At 45.4% G+C, this 23,608-nt stretch overlaps 1 protein-coding gene across 9 annotated transcripts in view; it reads left to right on the forward strand.

Annotated features, from left to right (window-relative positions):
- The window catches only part of PBRM1 (polybromo 1), a 256,688-nt gene that overhangs the window by 149,833 nt on the left and 83,247 nt on the right, over positions 1-23,608 (forward strand). For all 9 annotated transcript variants that reach the window (XM_085898354.1, XM_085898359.1, XM_085898355.1 and 6 more), the window contains exons 18-22: positions 1,743-1,907; positions 13,727-13,884; positions 14,338-14,613; positions 14,724-14,869; positions 20,350-20,510. In XM_085898354.1, coding sequence (XP_085754480.1) covers positions 1,743-1,907; positions 13,727-13,884; positions 14,338-14,613; positions 14,724-14,869; positions 20,350-20,510 — 906 coding nt within the window. The remainder of the gene's footprint in view (positions 1-1,742; positions 1,908-13,726; positions 13,885-14,337; positions 14,614-14,723; positions 14,870-20,349; positions 20,511-23,608) is intronic.

Below are 23,608 nucleotides of genomic sequence, written 5' to 3' on the forward strand. Positions count from 1 at the left end.
ACCCTACCGTCGCTCTTCCACTCCCCCTCCCTGCTCTCACTACTCCCCCTGCCCTCACCTTTCTACTTCCTCTCCCTCTACTCTCCCTTCCTCCTCTTACTGCTTCCTCTGCCCTCACTCTTATACTTCCCCTCCCTCCTCTCCCTCTCACTACTCCCCCTATCCTCGCTCCTCTACTCCCCCTCCCTCCTCTCACTACTCCCTCTACCCTCACTCTTCTACTTTCCCGATACCCTCTCACTACTCCCCCCACCCTCGCTCTTCTACTTCCTCTTCCCCCTGTACTACTCCCCCATCCTTGCTCTCCTCTTCCTCTCACTACTCCCCATACTCTCGCTCCTCAAATCCCTCTCCTCTCCTCCCCTTCTCTCCTTTCCCTCCTCCCTCCCCTCCCCACATCGTGTCCGACCAGATACATTCAAAATGGCTATTAGAATGCATTCTTGAGAAAAAATGGCAGGGGCATAGAAATTGCCCCTTTATATGGTATGTGCCATATGGCAAACTATAGAAAAGAAGGGCATTGCATAGCTTGGAGAAAATGTCAAACAATAGAAAAGAAGGGACATTCCATGGCTTGTGAAAAATGCCAGACAATCGAAAATGAGGGACATTCAAAAAATCTCGTGTGCATGCTGTACTACCCTTGTGTTCTTCGGAGGAACCAAGTAACGCTCCAGAAAAGTTCATATAAAGGGGCGTCAATTTTTTAAACAAATTAATCACTCACATGCACATTACCTTATGTATTTTCGTTTTCAAGGTGCACAAAAAAAACTTTACGTAGTGACGGGTTTTACCCTATACATGTTGGGCACACCTTTATATATGACTGAACATTGGCAGATGCCTAATCTGTAGCTCGATTTGGAGGGCATGTTTACTATATGATTGGCCCAGGAGATGCCACGGCTGATGGTGATGTCTGGAAGTTCAAGAGACAAAACTTTTTCCAGTGGTTGTCCACGTAAATAGAGAGGTGGTTTCGTTTGACAAGCCTTCTCAAGCGACAATGTCAGACTGTGAGATTTGCCAAGATTGAAGGACTTCTTCTATTTATCATGCTAACATCTAATCGGATTCCAGATCAGCAGAGAATGACGCAGCTGCTGTCAGCCTGTCAATGAGATGCGATACTAATTGACACAACGTGGAGTTATTGTGTTGTACAATACCCCAACTAACTGAATCAGCTGCTGTCTACCTGTTCATGATGTAAAATTACGAAGACAAGGAAAAACATTTCCCTGAAAAAAATTTTGACAATAAAATTGTTCATCACATTTTTAACCTTTGACGAAGAATTTTGGCCTTCTCTCCTGGTACGCAACATCCTTTCAACATTGACCAATGCTATCATCATGTTACTCTGTACACCTGTGCACTTCAATTCTTGATTGAAAATTTACATCATCACATATTATTAATATGGTTGACAAACATTTCATGTCATTATTTTATATTAATCTACTGTAATATTGGAATCAGGACATTATTTATTTTTATACTTTGCATCACACTTCATAACAGGTCTACTTTATGCTGGTGAGCAACTGCCTAAAGTAGACATTTATCTTTGTGACTCTCATCCATTAATATAAATCCATTGGCCTTCCTCACCTGCAGCTTTTATCAGAAGGCCAACACAAAAGATTCGGATGTTGGGGGTATATAAGCATGTATACTTGTAGCGTCCAAATGAACAATATTTGTTGTTTTGTGCTGTTGTTGTTTGTGAGCAGAGGATCGACGATCAGGGGAGGATGGTTTGCGCAGGACATACAGCCGCGATTGCAGTTTTCGCAACAGCATGTACACGGTGGGAGACTTTGTTTATGTGGAAGCAAGTTCATCCAACATGCAGCCGCACATCGTTTCTATTGAGAAACTGTGGGAGGATGACACTGGTAAATAATACTCGCACGAACATCGCTCAACACACCAGTTCACTTTGAGGCTTATGCCATTTATTTATTGAGCAAACAAAATAATATTAGTAATGTTTGATGATGTTTACAAAAAGGAGAAGTGTGTGTGTGTGTGTGTGTGTGTGTGTGTGTGTGTGTGTGTGTGTGTGTGTGTGTGTGTGTGTGTGTGTGTGTGTGTGTGTCCTCCATAACTCCAAAACCATGAAACTTAGCATCCTGAAACTTTGCCTACACACTAAGGGAATGCCAGGAAAGTGCATGAGTGAAAATTGGGTGTTTGGGTTAATTAAACCACCCCTTTTGAAGATAATTGATGGCCTTATTTAATTATATCCTTCATCAGGCGCTCCTCGGCCATCTCACTCTCTGGAGTCTTAAGGTGTATCCAGGTAACCTCGCTGGGGTGTGAAGCCACCATGTCTTTTTTTGCCCTGCTCAACCGTGCCTTGACTTGGAACAGACTGCAACGTTTTCTTAACAAGAAAGAGTTTTTTTCTCTTTACTTTCCTCTCATATTATCGAATGCCAGTTCATCATAACTACGAATTGCTGGGCACATTGCAATGCCTATAAACGCCCCAGAGACGTCAGCATTCGTGGCTTTATTTCATTTCCCACATGCCATAACCTCGAGAATGTCTCAAACCAAATCGAATTACAAAATTTAAGCTCCAGAAATGAACTTAGCAGCAGATCCGACTCCTATAAAAGTGTTCATGTGTCTACTTCGGACATAATTTGGGCATTTGGACAAAGCTATCACTTGTCAAGCCAGCCGTCTGTGTCAACCATTTAATTGGAGGGCTTGCTTGAGTGCTTAAGTCACTTACCAAACGCCCAACAGACAACGGCGGTATAGTTTGTGTCCCGAATGGGATGTACAGTCGGCAGTTGCTACGAGGTAGAGCGTGTTCTGATGATGCGTTTTCGCTACAGTGCGTATTTTATCCTTCATCAACAATAACACCAACCACATTACGTTATTGTGAGTGCATCGTTCACTCACTGCAGATGCTTTTACTGTGCCAAGTCATCCTGAGCGAGTGGTTCGTGCTTCGTAATCCTGAGCGAGTCGTCGTTTGTACTCTGTCATTCTGAGTGAGTTGTCATTTGTGCTCCACCATTGTGAGCGAGTCATCGTTTGTGCTCCGCCATTGTGAGCGAGTCTTCATTTGTGCTCCGCCATTGTGAGCGAGTCGTCATTTGTGCTCCGCCATTTTGAGCGAGTCGTCGTTTGTGCTCCGTCATTCTGAGCGAGTCGGTCGTGAATGAGCACAATTTTGACTGCATGAGAAGTTCCAAGGTACGAAGGGATATGCAGAATGTCCTGAAATGTTTCAAAGAGATCTACAAACAGAAAATGAAGTCAGCCACTCAAGTCTCCATTGTGAAATTCTTCAAAAATTTCCCAAGCGAATCATCCTCCATTTCATCTTCTGAGTTTTCAACCTCAACTGGACAGCCTGCCACACCTGAATAAGCCTGCTACAAGCAATAAGTACTGTATTCAACCCCAATCATGATAACACTTCTTGAAATGTATTTAATATCAATGTTTTTCTTGTTACATGTTTTATTTAAACATTGTGTCCTGCGTTTTTGCCCCTCATTGCTCTCCATCCCTCTCTTCGCAACCCCCTACCGCCTCGCTCCTCCACCCTGCTCTTTCCCCCTCCTCTTTTCCTACCCCCCCCTTAGTATACTCGTGTCTGGACGGTGGTTATGTCTGGACAGTGGTTATATCCGGACGCACCCTCTCCTCGCACTGCCTTACCTTTCCCTCCCGTCACGTTGCCTTCCCAATCACTCCACTCACACTGCCTCCCCTTTCCCTGCCCTCACACTGCCTCCCCTTTCCCTCCCCCCATCATGCTGCCTCCCTCCCCTCTTCATGCTGCCTCCCCCCGTCATGCTGCCTCCCCCGTCATGCTGCCTCCCCCGTCATGCTGCCTCCCCCCGTCATGCTGCCTCCCCCCGTCATGCTGCCTCCCCCGTCATGCTGCCTCCCCCATCGTCATGCTGCCTCTCCCCTCCGTCATGCTGCCTCTCCCCTCCGTCATGCTGCCTCTCCCCTCCGTCATGCTGCCTCTCCCCTCCGTCATGCTGCCTCTCCCCTCCATGCTGCCCCCTCGTCATGCTGCCTCCTCGTCATGCTGCCTCCCCCACTGTCATGCTGCCTCCCCCACTGTCATGCTGCTTCCCCCCATCATGCTGCCTCCCCCAGTTCTGCTGCCTCCCCCCACCACACAGCCTTCCCCGCATCCAACTACCTCCCCGCCCCTGTCCCACTGCCTCCCTCCCCTATCCCATTGCCTCCCTCCCCGTCACTCTGCCTCCCTTCCCCGTCACTCTGCCTCCCTTCCCCGTCACTCTGCCTCCCTTCCCCGTCACTCTGCCTCCCTCCCCCATCACTCTGCCTCCCTCCCCGTCACTCTGCCTCCCTCCCCGTCACTCTGCCTCCCTCCCCCGTCACTCTGCCTCCCTCCCCCGTCACTCTGCCTCCCTCCCCGTCACTCTGCCTCCCTCCCCCGTCACTCTGCCTCCCCCGTCACTCTGCATCCCCCCATCACTCTGCCTCCCCCCGTCACTCTGCCTCCCCCGTCACTCTGCCTCTCCCCCATCACTCTGCATCCCCCCATCACTCTGCCTCCCCCCATCACGCAGCCTCCCCCGTCCCACTGCCTCCCCCATCACTCTGCCTCCCCCATCCCGTCACTCTGCCTCCCCCCGTCACTCTGCCTCCCCCCGTCACTCTGTCTCCCCCCGTCACTCTGTCTCCCCCGTCACTCTGTCTCCCCCCGTCACTCTGTCTCCCCCCCGTCACTCTGTCTCCCCCCGTCACTCTGTCTCCCCCCGTCACTCTGTCTCCCCCCATCACTCTGCCTCCCCCCATCACGCAGCCTCCCCCGTCCCACTGCTTCCCTCCCCATCACTCTGCCTCCCCCACCCCGTCACTCTGCCTCCCCCACCCCGTCACTCTGCCTTCCCCCATCCCGTCACTCTGCCTTCCCCCATCCCGTCACTCTGCCTTCCCCCATCTCGTCACTCTGCCTTCCCCCACCCGGTCACGCAGCCTCCCCCTGTCCCACTGTCTCCTTCCCCAATCACTCTGCCTCCCCCCACCCCGTCATGCAGCCTTCCCCCACCCCGTCACGCTGCCTTACTCCCCGTCACGCTGCCTTACTCCCCGTCACGCTGCCTTACTCCCCGTCACGCTGCCTTACTCCCCGTCACGCTGCCTTACTCCCCGTCACGCTGCCTTACTCCCCGTCACGCTGCCTTACTCCCCGTCACGCTGCCTTACTCCCCGTCACGCTGCCTTACTCCCCGTCACGCTGCCTTACCCCCCGTCACGCTGCCTTGCCCCCCGCCACGCCTCCCCCCATTTCGCTGCCTTCCCCCGTCACTCTGCCTCCCCCGTCACTCTGCCTCCCCCCGTCACTCTGCCTCCCCCGTCACTCTGCCTCCCCCCCGTCACTCTGCCTCCCCCCGTCACTCTGCCTCCCCCCCGTCACTCTGCCTCCCCCCGTCACTCTGCCTCCCCCTCACTCTGCCTCCCCCTCACTCTGCCTCCCCCGTCACTCTGCCTCCCCCCGTCACTCTGCCTCCCCCGTCACTCTGCCTCCCCCGTCACTCTGCCTCCCCCCGTCACTCTGCCTCCCCCGTCACTCTGCCTCCCCCCGTCACTCTGCCTCCCCCCGTCACTCTGCCTCCCTCCCCCGTCACTCTGTCTCCCCCCGTCACTCTGCCTCCCCTTCCTCCGTCACTCCCCTCCCCCTCCCCTGTCACTCTGCCTCTCCCCCCCCTTGGTCACACTGCCTAACCCCCACCCCCGTCATGCTGCCTCCCTCCTCCCCATCACACAGCCTCCCCCATCGGACTACCTCCCCCCCCCATCCGACTACCTTCCCCCATCCCACTGCCTCCTTCCCCAGTCACTCTACCTCCCTCCCCCATCACAGTGCCTCCCCCAGTCACTCTGCCTCCCCCGATCACGCTGCCTTCCTACCCCATCACGCAGCCCCCGTCCCATTGCCTCCGTCCCCCGCCACTCTGCCTCCCCCCACCCCGACACTCTGCCTTCCCCCACCCCGCCCCTCCCCTCTCCCCTCTCCCCTCTCTCCTCTCTCCTCTCTCCCCTCCCCTCTCCCCTCTACCCTCCCCCTCCCCCTCTCAACCTCTCCTACTCTCCCCCTCTCCCCCTCTCCCCTCTCCCCTCTCCTCCTCTCCCCTCCCCCCCTCTCCCCTCTCTCCTCTCTCCTCTCTCTCCTCTCTCTTCTCTTTCCTCTCTCCTCTCGCCTCTCTCCTTCCTCCTCTCCCCTCTCCCCATGTCCCATCCTTATTTTACCCCCTCCCAATACAGTGCAGCAACCTTTCTCTGTCTGTGTCTGTGTGTCTCTCTCTCTCTCTCTCTCTCTCTCTCTCTCTCTCTCTCTCTCTCTCTCTCTCTCTCTCTCTCTCTCTCTCTCTCTGTCTCTCTCTCTCTCTCTCTCTCTCTCTCTCTCTCTCTCTCTCTCTCTCTCTCTCTCTCTCTCTCTCTCTCTCTGTCTCTGTCTCTGTCTCTGTCTCTGTCTCTGTCTCTGTCTCTGTCTCTGTCTCTGTCTCTGTCTCTGTCTCTGTCTCTGTCTCTGTCTCTCACTGTCTTTGTCTCTGTCTCTCACTGTCTTTGTCTCTGTCTCTCACTGTCTTTGTCTCTGCATATATGCGGACGGTGGTTATGTCCGGATGGGAGATTGTCTCCGGACGTGTCCGAGTGGTGTTTGTCTCTGGATGCGTCCAGGCGGTAATTGTCTCTGGACGCATCCAGGCAGTGTTTTTCGCCAGATGTGTCCGATCAGTGTTTGTGTCCGGATGGCTTAGCTCAGGATGCATGCGGTGGGTTTTGTCTCCGGACACGTCCAGATGGTGTTTGTCTCTGGACAGCTTGGCTCTGGACGTGTCCGATCAGTGTTTGTGTCCGGATGGCTTAGCTCAGGATGCATGCGGTGGGTTTTGTCTCTGGACACGTCCAGATGGTGTTTGTCTCTGGACAGCTTGCCTCTGGATGCGTCCAGGCGGTGTTTTCCGCCGGATGTGGCCGAGCAGTGTTTGTGTCCGGGTGGCTTAGCTCCGGATGCATGCGGCGGGTTTTGTCTCCGGATACGTCCAGATGGTGTTTGTCTCTGGACAGCTTGGCTCTGGACGTGTCTGGGCGGTATTTATGTCCAGTCGTGTCCGGACATGAGTTTGTCTCCGGATGTGTTCGAGCAGTGTTTGTGTCCAGATGGGTTGGCTCCGGATGCGTCCGGGCAGTATTTGTCTCCGTGCGGTATTTATAGAATGACCGGTAGAAAATGGATTTCAGACATTATTTTGTGTCCATCTTCACTGTTATTCTATGCAGAATCATTTTGATGAGACAGTATGAATCGTAATTAACGTTCCACCACATGTCTGCCTTTTCTTTATCTCACCTCCTACTATCTTCCCTTCCCCCACCCCTCCTCGCTCCCACACCGCTCCTCGCTCCCTCTCCCCCCTCCCCCCTCTTTTTCTCCACCCCTCTTTAGTAGTCATGTCAGCGAAGCAACGGGTGGTATTTGCGAGTCATATAATATAATGTGTGATGGGAGTTGTAACTATGTTATAATCCATGAAATCCTCCAGCAAGTAAAGTCTGATTAGTGATGTTGCATTGGTGGGTTGACTGATTACCTGGACGCAACTGAAGTTGTGGATCTACTGATGTAGGTAATCTACTGACGTGGATCTGTGATGGAGGTTGTGGATCTGCTGTTTGGAGAGGTTCTGGGTTAAAGGGATCGAAACCTCGAGAAGAACGGTACCCAACTGATGATCCGTGTGGTCAGCAAACCATTCATTTGCTTACAGGTTGAGGTTCTTTCTTTAGGTGAAGGAACTATGTTTTGAGTTTTACAATTTGAATGTAGGATATTATGAAATTAACATCATTTACAGAAATCCTTTAAATTATATTATCGTTGGGAACACAATATAAAAAATCAAGATGTGTGTGAGATGGAATTGTTGGAAACAGAAAATGAAAAAAAACGTGTGCGTGTGCGTGTGCGTGTAAATTGCGATTAACGTACATGTACAATCACATCAGTGCATGTGTATGTTTAATCACAAATTGTGTGCGTGTCCCTGCCACCTGTCCTTATCTGCACTCGCAAGTCTCTAAGCCTTCCCTATTCTCAAAGTACTTTTGCAGTCCATGCCTACAGAAAACAAACTTTTTGGAATGCCGACTGCATTTTCCATGCAATCATCATGTAATCTTGTTAAAAAAAAAAAAAATAATTGTTAGGTGCTCTTGAAAATTGTTGAAATGTTGAAAATTTTGTGTCAAGCGATGAAGTGGTTGCAGAGAAAACAAATTTGAAGGCGAATAAAGGTGAAAAAGTGAGAGCGAACGAGAAAAAAAAAAGTGGAGGCCTCAGTCGATGTTCCACAACATCGTCATTGGTCAAGGATGGTTGTGGACGTCTATTACTAGTGTCGTGGTTCCTGTTGTCGTAGAATAATAAAAATGGTACCACTGGAAAGCTAATCATCGATTTACTTGGTTGGAAAGCTAATAATCAATTTACTTGGAGCAAAAATTGTTTCTTTAATCATCAAGACATCTGTTTCAAATGCTCCTCTTTCCAGGATTGAGAAAGAATGTAGAGGTTCCAACAGAAACCTCTATTATTCTGTGACAGTTGTAGCCCTTTTGAAGGACACGGAAGGAGCAAACAAAATCATACATGGTGATATTTATTGAAGCAATATAAAAGTATATAAAAAGACTCGGAAAAAGCACACAAGCAATAACAACAACGGCAGCCACGACAACAAAAATTTGGTGTTGTAAAATATCCTTTTTCGCATGTTTTCATTTTATATCCTCCATTGAGATTCACATATGGATCTGCAATATGTTTGTGCAGTACAACATTGTCTTTTGATTAAACCCATTAGCAAAGCGATGGTTAGGCACGCTTAGCTTTTAACGAAACAAGTCCTGGCAGTGGGATAATATAAAACTGATTTAGCAAAACGGACAAACTCAATACTGCACAGTTCTCCCACCATATTTCTAAACCAATATTGCCTATTCGACATGTGCATGCAAAATTGTTGAATGCTAAATTTTTCAGGGGAATGCAGTTAATGAAATTGTTGTTGCATAACTCATGCACAATCATTTTGGCATATCTCAGCAATGAGTGTAAATGAGTTTTGCTCGTACAGGAAAATGTTTGTCACGTAGTAGCTTAGCTTGTCGTCTGATGAGAGGAAAATTTAACTCATTGTCCTGAATGCAAAGCGCTACATCTGGCGGAAACCGAGCACAGCTCATCACCGATCTGACACCATCCCCACTGTGAGGCATATTTGTGGCAGCTTCATGTTATGGTGATGCTTTTAAGGATAGAGGGAACAATTCATGGAACCAAATCCTTGTCAAATACAGGCAAATCCTTGAGGAGAACCTGCTGAAGAGTGCAAAAGACCTCAGACTACGGCGAAGATTTACATTCCAATACGACAATGACTCCAAACATACAGCCAAAGCAACAATGGAATGGCTTCAGAACAAGAATGTGAAAGTCCTTAAGTGGCCCAGCCAAAGCCCAGACTTGAATCCCATTGAGAATCTGTGGAAAGACTTGAAGATTGCTGATCACCGACACTCTCCCTCCAACTTGACAGAGCTTGAACAAATCTGCAAGGAAGAATGGGAGAAAATCCCCAAATCCTGATGTGTAAAGCTGATTCAGATGTAGCCAAGAAGACTCGAAGCTGTAATTGCTGCCAAAGGTGCTTCCACAAAATATTGACTCAGGGGGTTGAATACTTATTGACGCAAGACATTCCAGCTTTTCATTTTTAATGAATTGATAAAAATTTCTTAAAACATGTTTTCACTTTGTTATCATGGGGTATTTAGTGTAGATTGGTGGATTTTTTTTAAATGAAACCATTTTAAAATCAGACTGTAACACAAAATTGACGAAGTCAAGAGGTGTGAATACTTTCTGAAGGCACTGTAATTACCGTTTCTGAATCTGAATCACGCACCAGGCCAACATACTCGTGGTGGAAAAACGGGGTTTATTAAAGAAGCAAAAAAAAGGAGGCTGCTGGTTTTCCGAGCTGTGAACGAACCATCAAATAGCACACATAGACGGATTACAAAGGCAAACGATTTAAACGATCGATAGGGGAGGAATGGTGGGGGCTGTAAAAGCATTGCAGAAGTAAGAAACACGTTTAATCTGCGTTTAAACACACTTCGACACATGTCCTGTCGTTCGACACAAAAACCAAACACTTGTGCCAGACATTTATTGATGAAATAACTTGTCTGTCTTACTCCCGTTATCCCTCATGGCCATTCCCGCAACAATAGAAATAACTTTATCATTGTGTATTATTTTTTCGTATTTTGGGAAGGAAGACTTCAGCTAGGTATAAATTTCTCTTTTCAAGGTGTCTCCACAAAAGTTTTGGGATGAAGATTTTTTACCACTCTTTTTTGGGGTAGAGGGCATGGGGTTTCACACATGGTTTGCACAGTCCTTGAAACTCCTTGAAACCCCTGGAAAATGAGAAAGCATTTTCTATTGCTGAAAAACTTGTCCAAGTCCTTGTAACTCCTGGAAAATCGAGAAAATTGTGCAAATATAAATAATCTGTTGACAACCAGGAATGGCTCATGAAGGAGTCCATTCAAAAAGCCAGCATGGTCTGTGAGAAGACATTCAATATCAGGAATATGGGGGAAAACACACTTCGGAGTTGCGTGAGAGGTGCCAAGCACCAAAGCACTGTCACATGTGATTGCAAATGACCGGTCCAACTCCCGTATTATGGATTTTTTTGGCTCCAGAACAGGTATTTATACTTCAATTGTATTTCATTTATATTTATTTTCTGTCTTCACGAACGTAATCTAAACTTTCATCAATACTGATTTGTTCTATCAAAAATGCAGTAGCTTGGACGATTGATTATTTATTTATTTATTTTGAAATTTATACACAAGTGACATTGGATTTTCCAATGTCACTTGTACATAACACATGTTTATTAAAGTCCTGGAAAACAACTTTTTGTCCTGGAAAACTTGAAATTTGGTCTTCCATGGCTGTGTGAACCATGTCACAGATTGTTTTTCATAGCGAAGTGTATTTTGCACAAGGGTGGTAGTTTTAATTAACCTCCACCATCGAAGATGGACGGAGGTTACTGTTTTCACCCGTCTGTTTGTTAAGTTGTCGAAGACAACTTCTGTCACTTTGTACAGTTAAGAGTGTGTGTGTGTGTGTGTGTGTGTGTGTGTGTGTGTGTGTGTGTGTGTGTGTGTGTGTGTGTGTGTGTGTGTGTGTGTGTGTGTGTGTGTGTGTGTGTGTGTGTGTGTGTGTGTGTGTGTGTGTGTGCGTGCCCATCGATTTTCTCAGCGGTCCTTGTGTATATGTCCACGAAACATTTTGACATGAAAGATAATCACCCAAGGACTGAACCTATAAATTCACCTGAACCTGAACCTGAACCTGGATCAAATGATGACGTCACGAAAAATTCACAAAGTTTCAAAAAATCCCAATCATTTACATGGGACGAAATTTCAAACAATAATTTCTCCGCCATTTCTTGTTCAATTGCTTAGATATTTAATGTGCTTATGTAGGGTCATAATATCTTTCACCCTGCCATGTTTCAACCGGATCGGATCCAGATTGTGACGTCACAAAATGTTTGAAATTTGCATTGAAAAGCCCATTTACATGACAAAAAAAATTCTTAAAATTCGAAAGTTTTTTATTTTTGGCTCAAACTTTTAGGGAATGTAAAACATACGATTGGCCATTAGCTGACGTAATTTGATCAACTTCCGGTTTGTATTCTGGATCCCATCAGCAAAAATGTGTCATAATTTGGCCATTTTTGAAAGTGCGTATCTCCATCAATTTTTGTGATATGTGGCTCAAACTAGGTGAGAATGTAGTTCAGATATTACTCTTTCATGAGATGTCCAGGCCTTCGTTGTGACTGTTCCGGTTCAATAGTTCGCCTGACACCGAAAATTCGTCTATCGCGCTCAGGCGCCAATGGCACTATTCTGCAAACGTGATGTATTATTTTGCAGTGCAGGCCAGTTTTATTAACAATGAAAGGCCCTCCACATCGTACCAATCCATGATGACGTTACCATCACGCAGGTGTGTCAATTTTCCGTTTTCAGTAAGAATTTTGCTCGTTTTTATGCGGAGGAGGTGGAGGTGATGATGGAGTTTTTGACTTAAACCATTGACATCACATTCCACATTCGAATGTTGTTCATGATGGCAACTGACTGAACTGTAAATGCTGTTTCTTGTGCTGTATCCGTGTGACTGCAATGAAGTTATAATAAATTTTCAAACAACTTCGACAACTTCCTCACTCCATGAGTGATTCATTTGTTTGTTTGTTTGTGAACAGTATTACGGAAAAACTCCTCGACGGATTTCGACGAAACTTGGTGGGGGGATTAGGTATGGTCCAAGGATCATGCCATTAGATTTTGGACTTGGTCCAAAGTCCAATATGGCCGCTATGGTGGCCATTTTGAAAAGAATATTTGAATTTTTGTTTTTGCATTTCTACATGTTTTAAGTTATTTCCAACCAAAATAAATAAATTTGTTAGAGAAAAAAAAAAAATTTTGCAACTTTTTTTACAAAAAATTTCGATTTTATTTGAAAAATATTTTAATTTTTTTTTGCATTTCTACATGTTTTAAGTGATTTCCAACCTCCCCCCCAAAAAAAATTTGCTGGAGGAAAAAAAACAAATTTTGCAACTTTTTTTTTCAAAAAAATTTCGATTTTTTTTTTTTTTTTTTTGGCATTTCTACATGCGCGTTAATCTAGTTTAGTTTATTAACTTCCGCCATTGAAGATTGGAGGTTACTGTTTTCACCCCTTTCTGTTTGTTTGTGAACAGTATTATGGAAAAACTCCTCGACGGATTTCGACGAAACTTGGTGGGGGGGGGGTTAGGTATGGTCCAAGGATCATGCCATTAGATTTTGGACTTGGTTCCCCCCCCCAAAAAAAAAAATTGTTAGAGAAGAAATTTTTTTTTTTGCATTTCTACATGTCTTAAGTGATTTCCACCCCCCCCAAAAAAAAATTGTTAGAGAAAAAAAAATTTTGCAACTTTTTTTTCAACAAAATTTCGATTTTTTTTTTTTGCATTTCTACATGTTATAAATGATTTCCAACAAAAACATGCCAAAATTATAATTGCGGCTGATTTTGGAAGTTCAGGTGGATATACCCATGTAAAATCAATTTCTGTCTCAAGGAATCTAGTTATTACGAATGAATTGAGTATGTAAAAGTTAAAAGTAAAAGGGAAAGTTGCAAACTATAACTCTGTGAGCACTGTTGACGTCAAATTGAATGAATAGGATATCAGGTTCACTTGAGTGACCGAGCAGTATTGCCGGCGGAGGTTTTGCACTCTACCGAGTGCTCCCCCTCTAGTTCAATCGTGGTTCAGTCGAGTCTGATCTGTTTTGACCTACAATGAATAGGATATCAGGTTCACTTAAGTGACCCAGCAGTATTGGCGGCGGAGGTTTTGCACTCTACCGAGTGCTCCCCCTCTAGTTTGATACTGTAATAATAATGTTTTCATGTTTTAGACATGGAATGAAAATAACATAAATCCTGCACCAGATCTGTCCTGACATGTCTACATTTCGATGTGATGTTTACAAGACTATAAGAAGTAATATGGTGCTGTTTGGGGATTAGGTGAAAAGTGGCTTTATGGGTGCTGGTTCTACCGTCCCTGTGAAACATTCCACCTTGCAACACGCAAATTCTTGGAGAAGGAGGTTTTCAAGAGTGATTATTACAACACAGTGCCTGTTCGCAAGATACTGAGCAAGTGTGTGGTCATGTTTGTGAAGGTAAGATGCAGGTGAGCTTCTAAACATGAATGAGGATTATCAAAACATTTTTGTCTCCACTGAGCCTTCAGTCTGGGGGACTCAATAAGTGTAACAGGTTTCACCTGTATGTAACAGGTTTCACCAGCTTCTTGTATGCCCCCACTTTATATTTTCATTTTCTGTTGCCACTTTAATCAGGCATCCATGGCAAAGACTTATTTTGTGCCATTTTATCTTCTGCCTCATTTTTGATCGTCAACCCCTATTTGAGTTGATTTTAATTAATCCAGATTATTTTTTATATTCTTGTTTTCAGTATTCTTTCTGTTTGCTTGCATTTTGATGACTTTTTCTTTTGTCTCCTTCCTTTATTGAAGAAAAAAAAAATCATCTGCTGCCATGCACTTTTCCGGTTGTGTTCTTTTTTTGTTGTTGTGCAGTACTCCTCCATCGTTATTTTCTACCCCCCAGGAATACTTTAAGCTTCGACCTGAAGGTTTCTCCCTCGAAGATGTCTATGTTTGTGCATCACGCTACTCAACTAAGGTGAAAGCCTTCAAGAAGATCAAACTGTGGACCGTTCCACCATGCCCTGTTCGCCTGGTTCCCAGGGAGGAGTCACTGCCTGTGGTCCGTGTGGCATCTATCTTTGCACCTCCTTCTCGGGAAGGAGGTGCACAACGTGATGCCCCCCAAGAATCCTCACGTGAAGCCTCCATGGATGAACCAGATGGCTTTGTAGAGAAGGTTTGCAGGGTCAAGAGAACAGTTTTGGAAGTGCTGGTGGAAGAATATATTTAAATGGCTGGTAATGTGTCATATGCTCTCTGTAATAATGCTCCTTGCATTTGTCTTAGGATGTAGAGGATGTTCCAGTGGATGTGTCAAATGGGGAACCAGGCTTGCAGTACTATGAGCAGCTAAATCTTGGAGGCCAGGCTTACAAGGTTGGGGACTGTGTTTATCTTCGCACCGATGGTCTCTCACACCCACGTATAGCAAGGTGGGTTTTAATTCAGAGATGCCGTTTCACTCTCCTTTATCCTTTTCACATACTTAAAGGCCCGGTCACACCTTGACGTTTTAGCCAGCGATGGCAACGTATTAAAATGTATGTAAAACGCTGGCTTACGTTGAACTTTTGATGTTTTTTTTTAAAGATTCGGACGTATTCATAACGAGTTGGTCGTATGCATAACATATTAGTAATGGACACAGAACGTTTCGTTGTGTTATAGATAACTTATACCAACGAATGCTGAACCTGTTGTTGGCCTACACAACCGATGCCCAACGATAGTCTAACTTCGGCATAGCGCGTTGCACGCATCGCCGACGATGTCGTGACGTAGCCTATTAAAAGGCTGACGCACAACGATTCGAATCATAACTGCCGTAGAAATGGAAGTGACAACATCGCGGTCACACCTTGGCGATCTTGCCAGCGTATGCCGACCTAAGAAAAATGTGTCTAAAACGTTGGGGGCACGTCAAATACGGTATGAGTAAGTTTGGTATACGTGAGTAGAACGCTAAAGTATGCTATCATACGTCGTAGTAAGTAGAGTACGTCAAGAAATTTTAAACATGTTCAAAATTTTACGACGTACTCGGCGTATGATACACGTTCCGCATGCGATGGGGATAAGTTTTACACACGATATGCGGACGCTTACACACGTCCACAAAGGCTACTTATAAGCTACTCATAAGTCGAAACACGTCGCGGTAATGTCTTTTTTACGCGAAACTTATTTCTAACTTATGTTTGACGTGCTTTGAACCAATTCTTTACGTAGTCCCAACACACATCGACGTATGTAGACGTATTCCAATGACGTCTTCCGGTCGACCAAAAAAAAAAAAATGAATGTGTTTCTAGCTTACAACTGCCATATAAAGATGTGTTCCCAGCGGTTTTGGGAATTGGTATATAAAAATGCTGCTCATAAAAGGGGAACCCAACAGTGTTTTCGAGTCCTTTTTGAGTCGATGTCCATGTCAGCAGTATCAGTATCACTATTAGTATTAGTATTAGTCGTAGTGTGTTCATGTTGGCAGTAGTAGGTGAGTGTGAGGGGGAGGGTGTGGGTTATGATGGATCCTCCTTGCGTCCGCGTGTCCACGGGTAGGTTCATAGGCTGCCACTCAACGATTTAAATGGCTGCATCTCCACGATTGAAAGTAGATGCTTGCGCTCAACAATTGGATTTTTTTTACACTCAACGACTTTTAAACGGTACCACTCAGCTAGTTTCATTGTTTAGAATGAACGATTTAAATTGCTGTCACTCGCCTTTGTTTTTTGACGCTGGCGCTCGGAAATTTTAATCGTTTCTATTGAACGTGCTAAATCGCTCAAACCCCACTATTGAAAGTAGACACTTCCGCTCAACAATTTGATTTTTTTTTACACTCAACGACTTTTAAACGGTACCACTCAGCTATTTTCATTGTTTACAATGAACGATTTAAATTGCTGTCACTCGCCTTTGTTTTTTGATGCTGGGGTTTGGAAATTTGAAGCGTTTCTTCTGAACGTGTTAAAACGCTCAAACTCGACTATTTTAAATAGACGCTGCCGATGGACAATTGCAATCATAGCCAAGCTAGACATCGAAGTGTGAACATCCTCGTCATGCCGAAGAAAAGTTTGAAGAATGCTGCAAATAAGTGTCCTGGCCGTGGCCGTGGACGCTGACGCAAGGACGATCCATTATACCGACGTCTTTCAGCCTATGAGTAACTTAAAAGTAACGTCTGTCGACGTGTGGCAACGATCGCGTAACGTGCCAACAACACGTTAATCATAGGTTAGAAATAAGTTTCGGGTACGCTAAACATTACCTCGGCGTGTCTCAACTTATGATTAACTTACAAGTAGCATGTGTTGACGTCTGTCAACGATCGCAGACCGTGCATACAACTTGTGGCCAGCGTAGCGGAACGTGTGAGTCATACGCCGGCATACGTCGTGAAATTTCAAGCATGAAAAAATTTGAGGACAACCGAAAAGTACAACGTTTAAAGCCAACGTACAACGACGTATGGCAGTGTTTTTCAGCGTGCTCTCAATGTTATCAAAACTGACCCATAACTATTCAACGTGTGCCAGCGTTTTAGAAAAAAAATTCAAAAATCGGCATACGTTGGCTAAAACGTCAAGGTGTGACCGGGCCTTAAGTTAGATTAACAGGTAAAAATCAGATGATTCTCAGTTGCATAAGTATTCAAACCCTTTGCCTAATTAACCCTAAATCACTTTGGGAGCAAATTATTTGTTTGAAAAGTTACAAAAATATAAGGGTATGTTCTTTTGAACATATGAGTCCCCTAGGACCACCAGGTGGCACCATGAATAGATACACAGCGGTAGGTGCTGCCGCGAGACAAGTACATGTTTAGCAGCGTCATGATGGTTGGCGTCTCACAATATAATATATTAGCGTGATTAAAAATACCGGGCGGCATTTTTTAATGAGCAAGCACTTAACACGTTTCTGTCTGTTTTCATTTCCATCGTCTCTTCATGTTTCTTAGTTTCAGTCTCCCCAATTATTGTGACGTCGCTCGTCCCCTCGTGTCTCACCCTACTCGTCTCCCCATCAATTGTGGTGGCGTCGCTCGTCATACCGACCTTACCCGTCTCCATTGCGGGCCGGACAGCCATTACACTCCCTCTTGTCGGTTCGGTCGCTCCACCACGTGGTGCCACCATTATGCCTCTTACGCCCGTCCTCATTTCCTCTTGCCCCGCCTGGAGGTTCAACTCCATGCTCTGCATCTCACCTCTCAGTGTTTGCATATTTGCATCCATTTTGTTCTGCATATCGCACGCACTCGCTCCATTTTGTTCTGCATATCGCGCGCACTCGCATCCATTTTGCGTCCATAATTCATGGAACATCAAGTCTGTAGTCCTTGTGTTTGATCGTTATGATGTTCCCCATTCTGTCAAATATCAAGAAAGACAACGCAGGGGTGGCACTTCTGCAGTTGCAAGTCATGTAATTGCTCCAGACAGAGTTGTGCCACATTACAGGAATTTCCTAAAGAATTCTGATAACAAGGCAAACCTTGCAGCATTCATATCACAGTCATTACTAGATGACCTACCTGGACTGATCAATGGCCAGAGTATAACTCTTGCAGGTGGATTTCCAGAAGCTGAGAGAGTTGTAACCATTGACTCAAATGGAAAAAAGAAATCTTCTCCGGCTCTTCAGCACACAAGAAGAAGCAGACACTCGGATGCTTCTTCATGCCATTGACCTAGCATCATCTCATGAAAGGCTGATAGTGAAGTCAGATGATACAGATGTCCAAATCTTGCTGGTTTACTATCTAAATGAAGGCAAACTGCCAAAGTTAACATACATGCATTCTGGACACACTGGACAAAGAACAAATAGGGAAAGATTTATAACGGTTCATAGTATCTGTCAAAATGTAGGAGAAAATGTAACACGTGCCTTACCATCTGCACACGCCCTTACTGGGTGTGATAGCACCAGTATTCTCTACAAGATTGGCAAGTTTACAGCCTTCAGTAAGCTAGTTCAATATGCAGAGGATATTCCTGCTCTGAGCACCCTGGGCACAACTCCTGATTTGACAGAAAACCTGCAGGATGCTTGTCGGTACACATTAGCATTGTATGGAACCAAAAAGAAATCCAATCGCAACTTCTGTACAATCTGAGATGAGTTACTGTATGAATTTGCTTGCAAGAGTGACAAACCTGCATCAGCATTTCCTCCAACTGAGGATGCTTTCCTTCAACATGTGTTGTGTGCCAAGTACCAGTTAACTATATGGATGCAATGTGAAGTTTCGAAACCACAACAGTTGAGCCCAATTGGTAATGGCTGGAGATGGGATGAGGACACATCTTCCAAGCAACCTGTTTACTATGTGAAAGAGGCTGCACCCATTGAAGTCTGAGACCTAACTCACATGTACTGTATGGATGCTGAATGCAAGACTTCACAGAAGTGCCACTGTTTGGCATTTGGATTGCCTTGCACTGACTTCTGTTCATGTCTTGGTATGGAATGTGACAACAAACGTGAAGCCCCTGTTGCTGCAGATGAGAGTGACTTGGACAGTGATGATTTTGATTAAATCTCTTTGTGAATTTCATATTCAGGACCATTTTGTGCAGAATGTTTTGTTAAATATATTTGCTAGTTTCAGTGTTAAAGCAAAAAATATTAGTATACAACAAAATGTAAGATAGCATTTCGGAATAAAATTAGTTCGTAAAATCACATTTTTTTCAGTTTTGAAAACTTGATGATTCAGATTTAGCGACTGAGATGATCTGAAAGCAACATACTCTTGATTCTGTACAAAATGACATTTTAATTATGAAAATTGGTTGATAATTAATTGAAGATTTAACAGTCATTTTTATGATTTTTATGATTTTCCGAAACGCACAAAAATTTCAGGCACTATAATTACAAATTCCACCAAAAATACATGCTATCCCCAATATATATTTTCACAACCATCCATTTCCTACTTCAGACATCCTAATAAACAAAAAAATATGGTTGTGCTTTGTTCTACCCTGGGGAGGGGTTACCTATTTTTTTCCAGCCATGCCACTGCACTACTGATTTATGCCTGGTATTGGATTAATGGTTGGGGTGATGGCCTCGGGATCCTTTGGATCCTGAGGTCAAATCACACTCAGCTGTTGAATTAATACCACGTGGGGTTGACTCAGCCTGTCATCCTTCCGAGGTCGGAAAAATGAGTGCCAGCTTGCTGGTATCCTGTGTCGGAGTGGCAACCCGTCCAGGATTGTGCCCAAGAGCCAAGGAGACGGCTTCGGCAGCACCAACGCTCTGCACAGAGTTTGATCCCAATGGATGGGATGGATGGAACCTGATTTCCCAGAATCATGTGCTATGAGTTCATATGGGAACACTAAACAGGCCAATCCAATTCTTGTGAAAAACAAAACTGCACCAAACAGAGGTAGTTTTGCCTGAGGCCCTTTGATCCATTGCATTTTCCCTTGGACCCATGACATCATGATGGCAAGGCACAGAGTAAAACAAGGTGGCTATCATTGAAACAGAATGTGTTTTTTTTGAATCGGAAGTCTCTCAATATACAGAGGTTGATGAACAATGCTGTAAAAGTAGTGATGATGAAAATGAAAGCCTCAATGGTTCAGGTGACTCTACAGAGCCCAATCGTTGAGAGCCGTATATAAAGGAAATTGGATAAAAATGATGGTGATTTGGGTTGCTCACCGGTCAGCCTTTGTTAGTTTGGCTGCTTCAATTCTTCCCAACCGTTGTTATTAATGGTTGTATGCTTAACTCTGTTGTCAATGATCAGGTCCAAGTTTGGATCTTATTAATAATGTTTTTATCATTTCAGCACGACTCTTTTTACTCTTCCACATCCATGAGCCATCTTGGCTCTACCTTATACCCTAAATAAGACCAACACCCTTCTGTACAGAATCGAACGACTTTGGATGGACAAAGAAGGCCACGTGTTCTTCTTTGGACCTGTATTTATTCACCCAGAAGAAACTAAACATGAACCCACAAAGATGTTTTACCGCAAAGAAGTGTTCCTGTCCACAATTGAAGATACTTTCTCTATGGATAGAGTGCTTGGTTTGTGTATTTCCTTTGTAATTCATCTACTTTGTAATATCTTTTGTGCATATGACAGCTTGCTTGTTTGATAAATTATGCTTATGTATCCATGAACTTCTGCATATTTGTTTCTCAGTCTGGTTAGTTTAAATATAAATGGTTATTTTGTTAAAAAAAATATTTAATAAATGCTTTCAATATTTTTTTGAGATATCAAAATCTGAGAAGGGACTTTAAGATGCAATGATTGCACGACAGGAAAGTGAGAGACTGAGTATATATATATATATATATATATATATATATATATATATATATATATATATATATATATATATATATATATATATATATATATATATATATATATATATATATGTGGGAAAAACAGAATTAATAGTGAGAAGGAGAGAGGGAAGTGATGGTGGATATGAGGGACAGGACAGGAAGGGAGTTAAAGAAGGTTGGAAAACTTAAGTACCTGGGTTCTACTTTGAAGGGTGTGTGTGTCTGTGTGTGTGTGTGTGTGTGTGTGTGTGTGTGTGTGTGTGTGTGTGTGTGTGTGTGTGTGTGTGTGTGTGTGTGTGTGTGTGTGTGTGTGTGTGTGTGTGTGTGTGTGTGTACTGAACTTTTCAATCGATTAAAACAACTGGTTAGATGTATGCTAACACAGGGAGCTGCAGTTAACAACTTAAAATAAGTTTTCTTTAAGATCATGAAATGACATCAAAGAGAAGGGCACATACCTCTGCCAGTGGAGCACATACCTCTGCTACGCATTGCCTGATCCAGCAGAACATTAACGGGGCAAATCATTTTTTTTGAAATCTCATGCTATATTGTTGTGGAAATGGGCCCTTAGTGGGTTATTAAATATAGGATTAGCCCAGATCCCCCCTTAAATGTATGTTTAGCCCGGTTGTTTGGTAATCGGATGCCAAATGTGTGTCAGAAGGTGAAGCATGCGGTCCAGTGTTCATACAGTGGTGGTGTACCGAGAGGCGCCTTCTTTTTCCTTCCCCCCTCTTAACCAGCCCCCACCCAGCGCCCTGACAGAGCCAGTCAACAAGACGTGCCAACAACCCATTGGCGGAGAGCTGCTGCAAACTCGAACGATGGACTAATCACGTGTCCCCGGAGGTGGTCCGAAATGCCCGCCCCGAAAGGCAAGAGGAACTGTTTTTTTTTTCCTGTATATGAGGAGTCACTTGACGAGCTGTTCCTCCTTGGCCATGGATCCAGCATGCAGGTCATCCCCAGGTTCATCCTGAATCCAACCACAAAGCCTCTGACTGTCCTTACTCCCTGCACAGCTCGACCACGTCTTTTCATCCCATCGATCCACCTGCAGAGTCCAACACCCAGATTTGGCCTAATCTGGTGTACAGGCCAGGCCTGGATTTGCATACTGGACCTTGTGAAAAACCAGCTGGAACACACATCGGATCTTTCTCTCTTGTGCCATCGACCTCACAGGGGCTGGACGCACCGACGCTGCGTGCGTGGGCTGTGCCGATAGGAGTATGTCGTCGCCATTTGCCACGCTGCGTGCTCGGTCTGGGCGCTCAAATCAGGTGACATCGGCTTGTCACGAGCCGCATTTGTGCCTTCCACACCTTTCCTCTCGTCCATGAGGCACCACCAAGTACTCCGTGTCTTGTATGTATGTTGTCCAGCCCTAAGGCTTATTTTGCTAGGGCTCCTCTGCGAAACCCATATCCGTAGCTCCCTAGATAAGAGCGGGTTATAGATGGATTATAACGTTATCGCGAATGCTTTGCTGGTGTCATGTTCCCCGATAAATCTGGCTGATTCATATGAAATTTGCCGCACTGAATTTATTCGTGTCGTGCTGAAGAAAAATCGCTCGATTTGTATTTAAAACCAAACTGGCTACGGATTGCGGCAGACTTCGCTCGGTCTCTGATCAAACCAAGTCCGTAGCCGGGGTGTATATCCCCAACTGGCAAGGCACAGGGGTACTTTGGTATCGTGATCTTAGGCGCGTGACCCGAGACCTGTGCTGAACTAGCCAGCGATATAACCCGTGAGACGGCAGTGCTGTTAAGCGCCGCCGAATCTACAACAATATTGTTGTGGATTTCCGCCTGTTCGGCGTGAGCACGACCTTTTCAGCCCAATCCAGGCCATGCGTCCACCAAACATGACAATCTAGTCGTAGCTTCCGGACAAACGCCGAAACCCAGCTACGGGTGTTTTTAATACACGATAAACCAGCCAATTCTTCTGTCCACGTGCTACAGGGTCAATCGCCGAATTATCGATATACCTAACTCTTCGCACGGACAGCAATACCGGGAGTTTATACCTCGATGGGACCTGCACAAAAACGAGCCGCTTAAGCAGCTCGTTCCGTATGTGAAGCCGAGCGGTTTTAATTCGCCAAATCCCGTCGGACCAGATGTACGTTTATCGGCTTTAAAAGCCAGCTAATTCTCCGTACGCACCATAGCAGTCAATGAATGGGGATAGGGGACAAGACACATGCAAAAGCCTCCAGCCGATTTCTATCGGAATGCAAGTATATACAGGCACTTAACAATTCTACTTAAAAGACAGGGCCCACAGACTTCCTTGCAAAACCCAAGAAACAACAGAATTGGGCTCATGAGCCTTTAATGCACTCAGGGCCGGGATGACCGGAACAGGCCCTGAGAGACCAGGCAGGTTACTTCGTCACCCTTGTGGTGACTTGATGGGTCTTTGTTATCGGCGACCCCTGGTGTCTCCGTTTGGCCCGGTGCGTCGCGAATGCGCCAGTCGCTTGGGCGGCTTGATGAGCAGCTTGTACGGTTCCCCTCGGTCATCCTGCCTTCACTGTGGCCTGGTCGGTCGGGCCTAGCCGACGACGCGCTGGAGGAGTGAACGGGTCTTTCGCCCGACCGCTTCAGGGTCGGTTGCCCGGACCCCCCGAGCTCCGACTGGCTCCCTTGGTTGCGCTGGCAAACCTTCCAGCGAACTGCGGACTTGGCTGGCTCCCTTGGTTGCGCTGGCGAACTCTCCAGCGAACTGCGGACTTGGCTGGCTCCAACGACGAACGAACTCAACTCCTCCGATGAACCAACTCCACTGCACTGCTCCCTTCCGAGGAACGA

This window comes from Eptatretus burgeri, chromosome 10, assembly GCF_056783735.1.
Source record: "Eptatretus burgeri isolate ZD-2024b chromosome 10, Ebu_testis_v1, whole genome shotgun sequence".
Taxonomy (NCBI): Eukaryota; Metazoa; Chordata; class Myxini; order Myxiniformes; family Myxinidae; genus Eptatretus; species Eptatretus burgeri.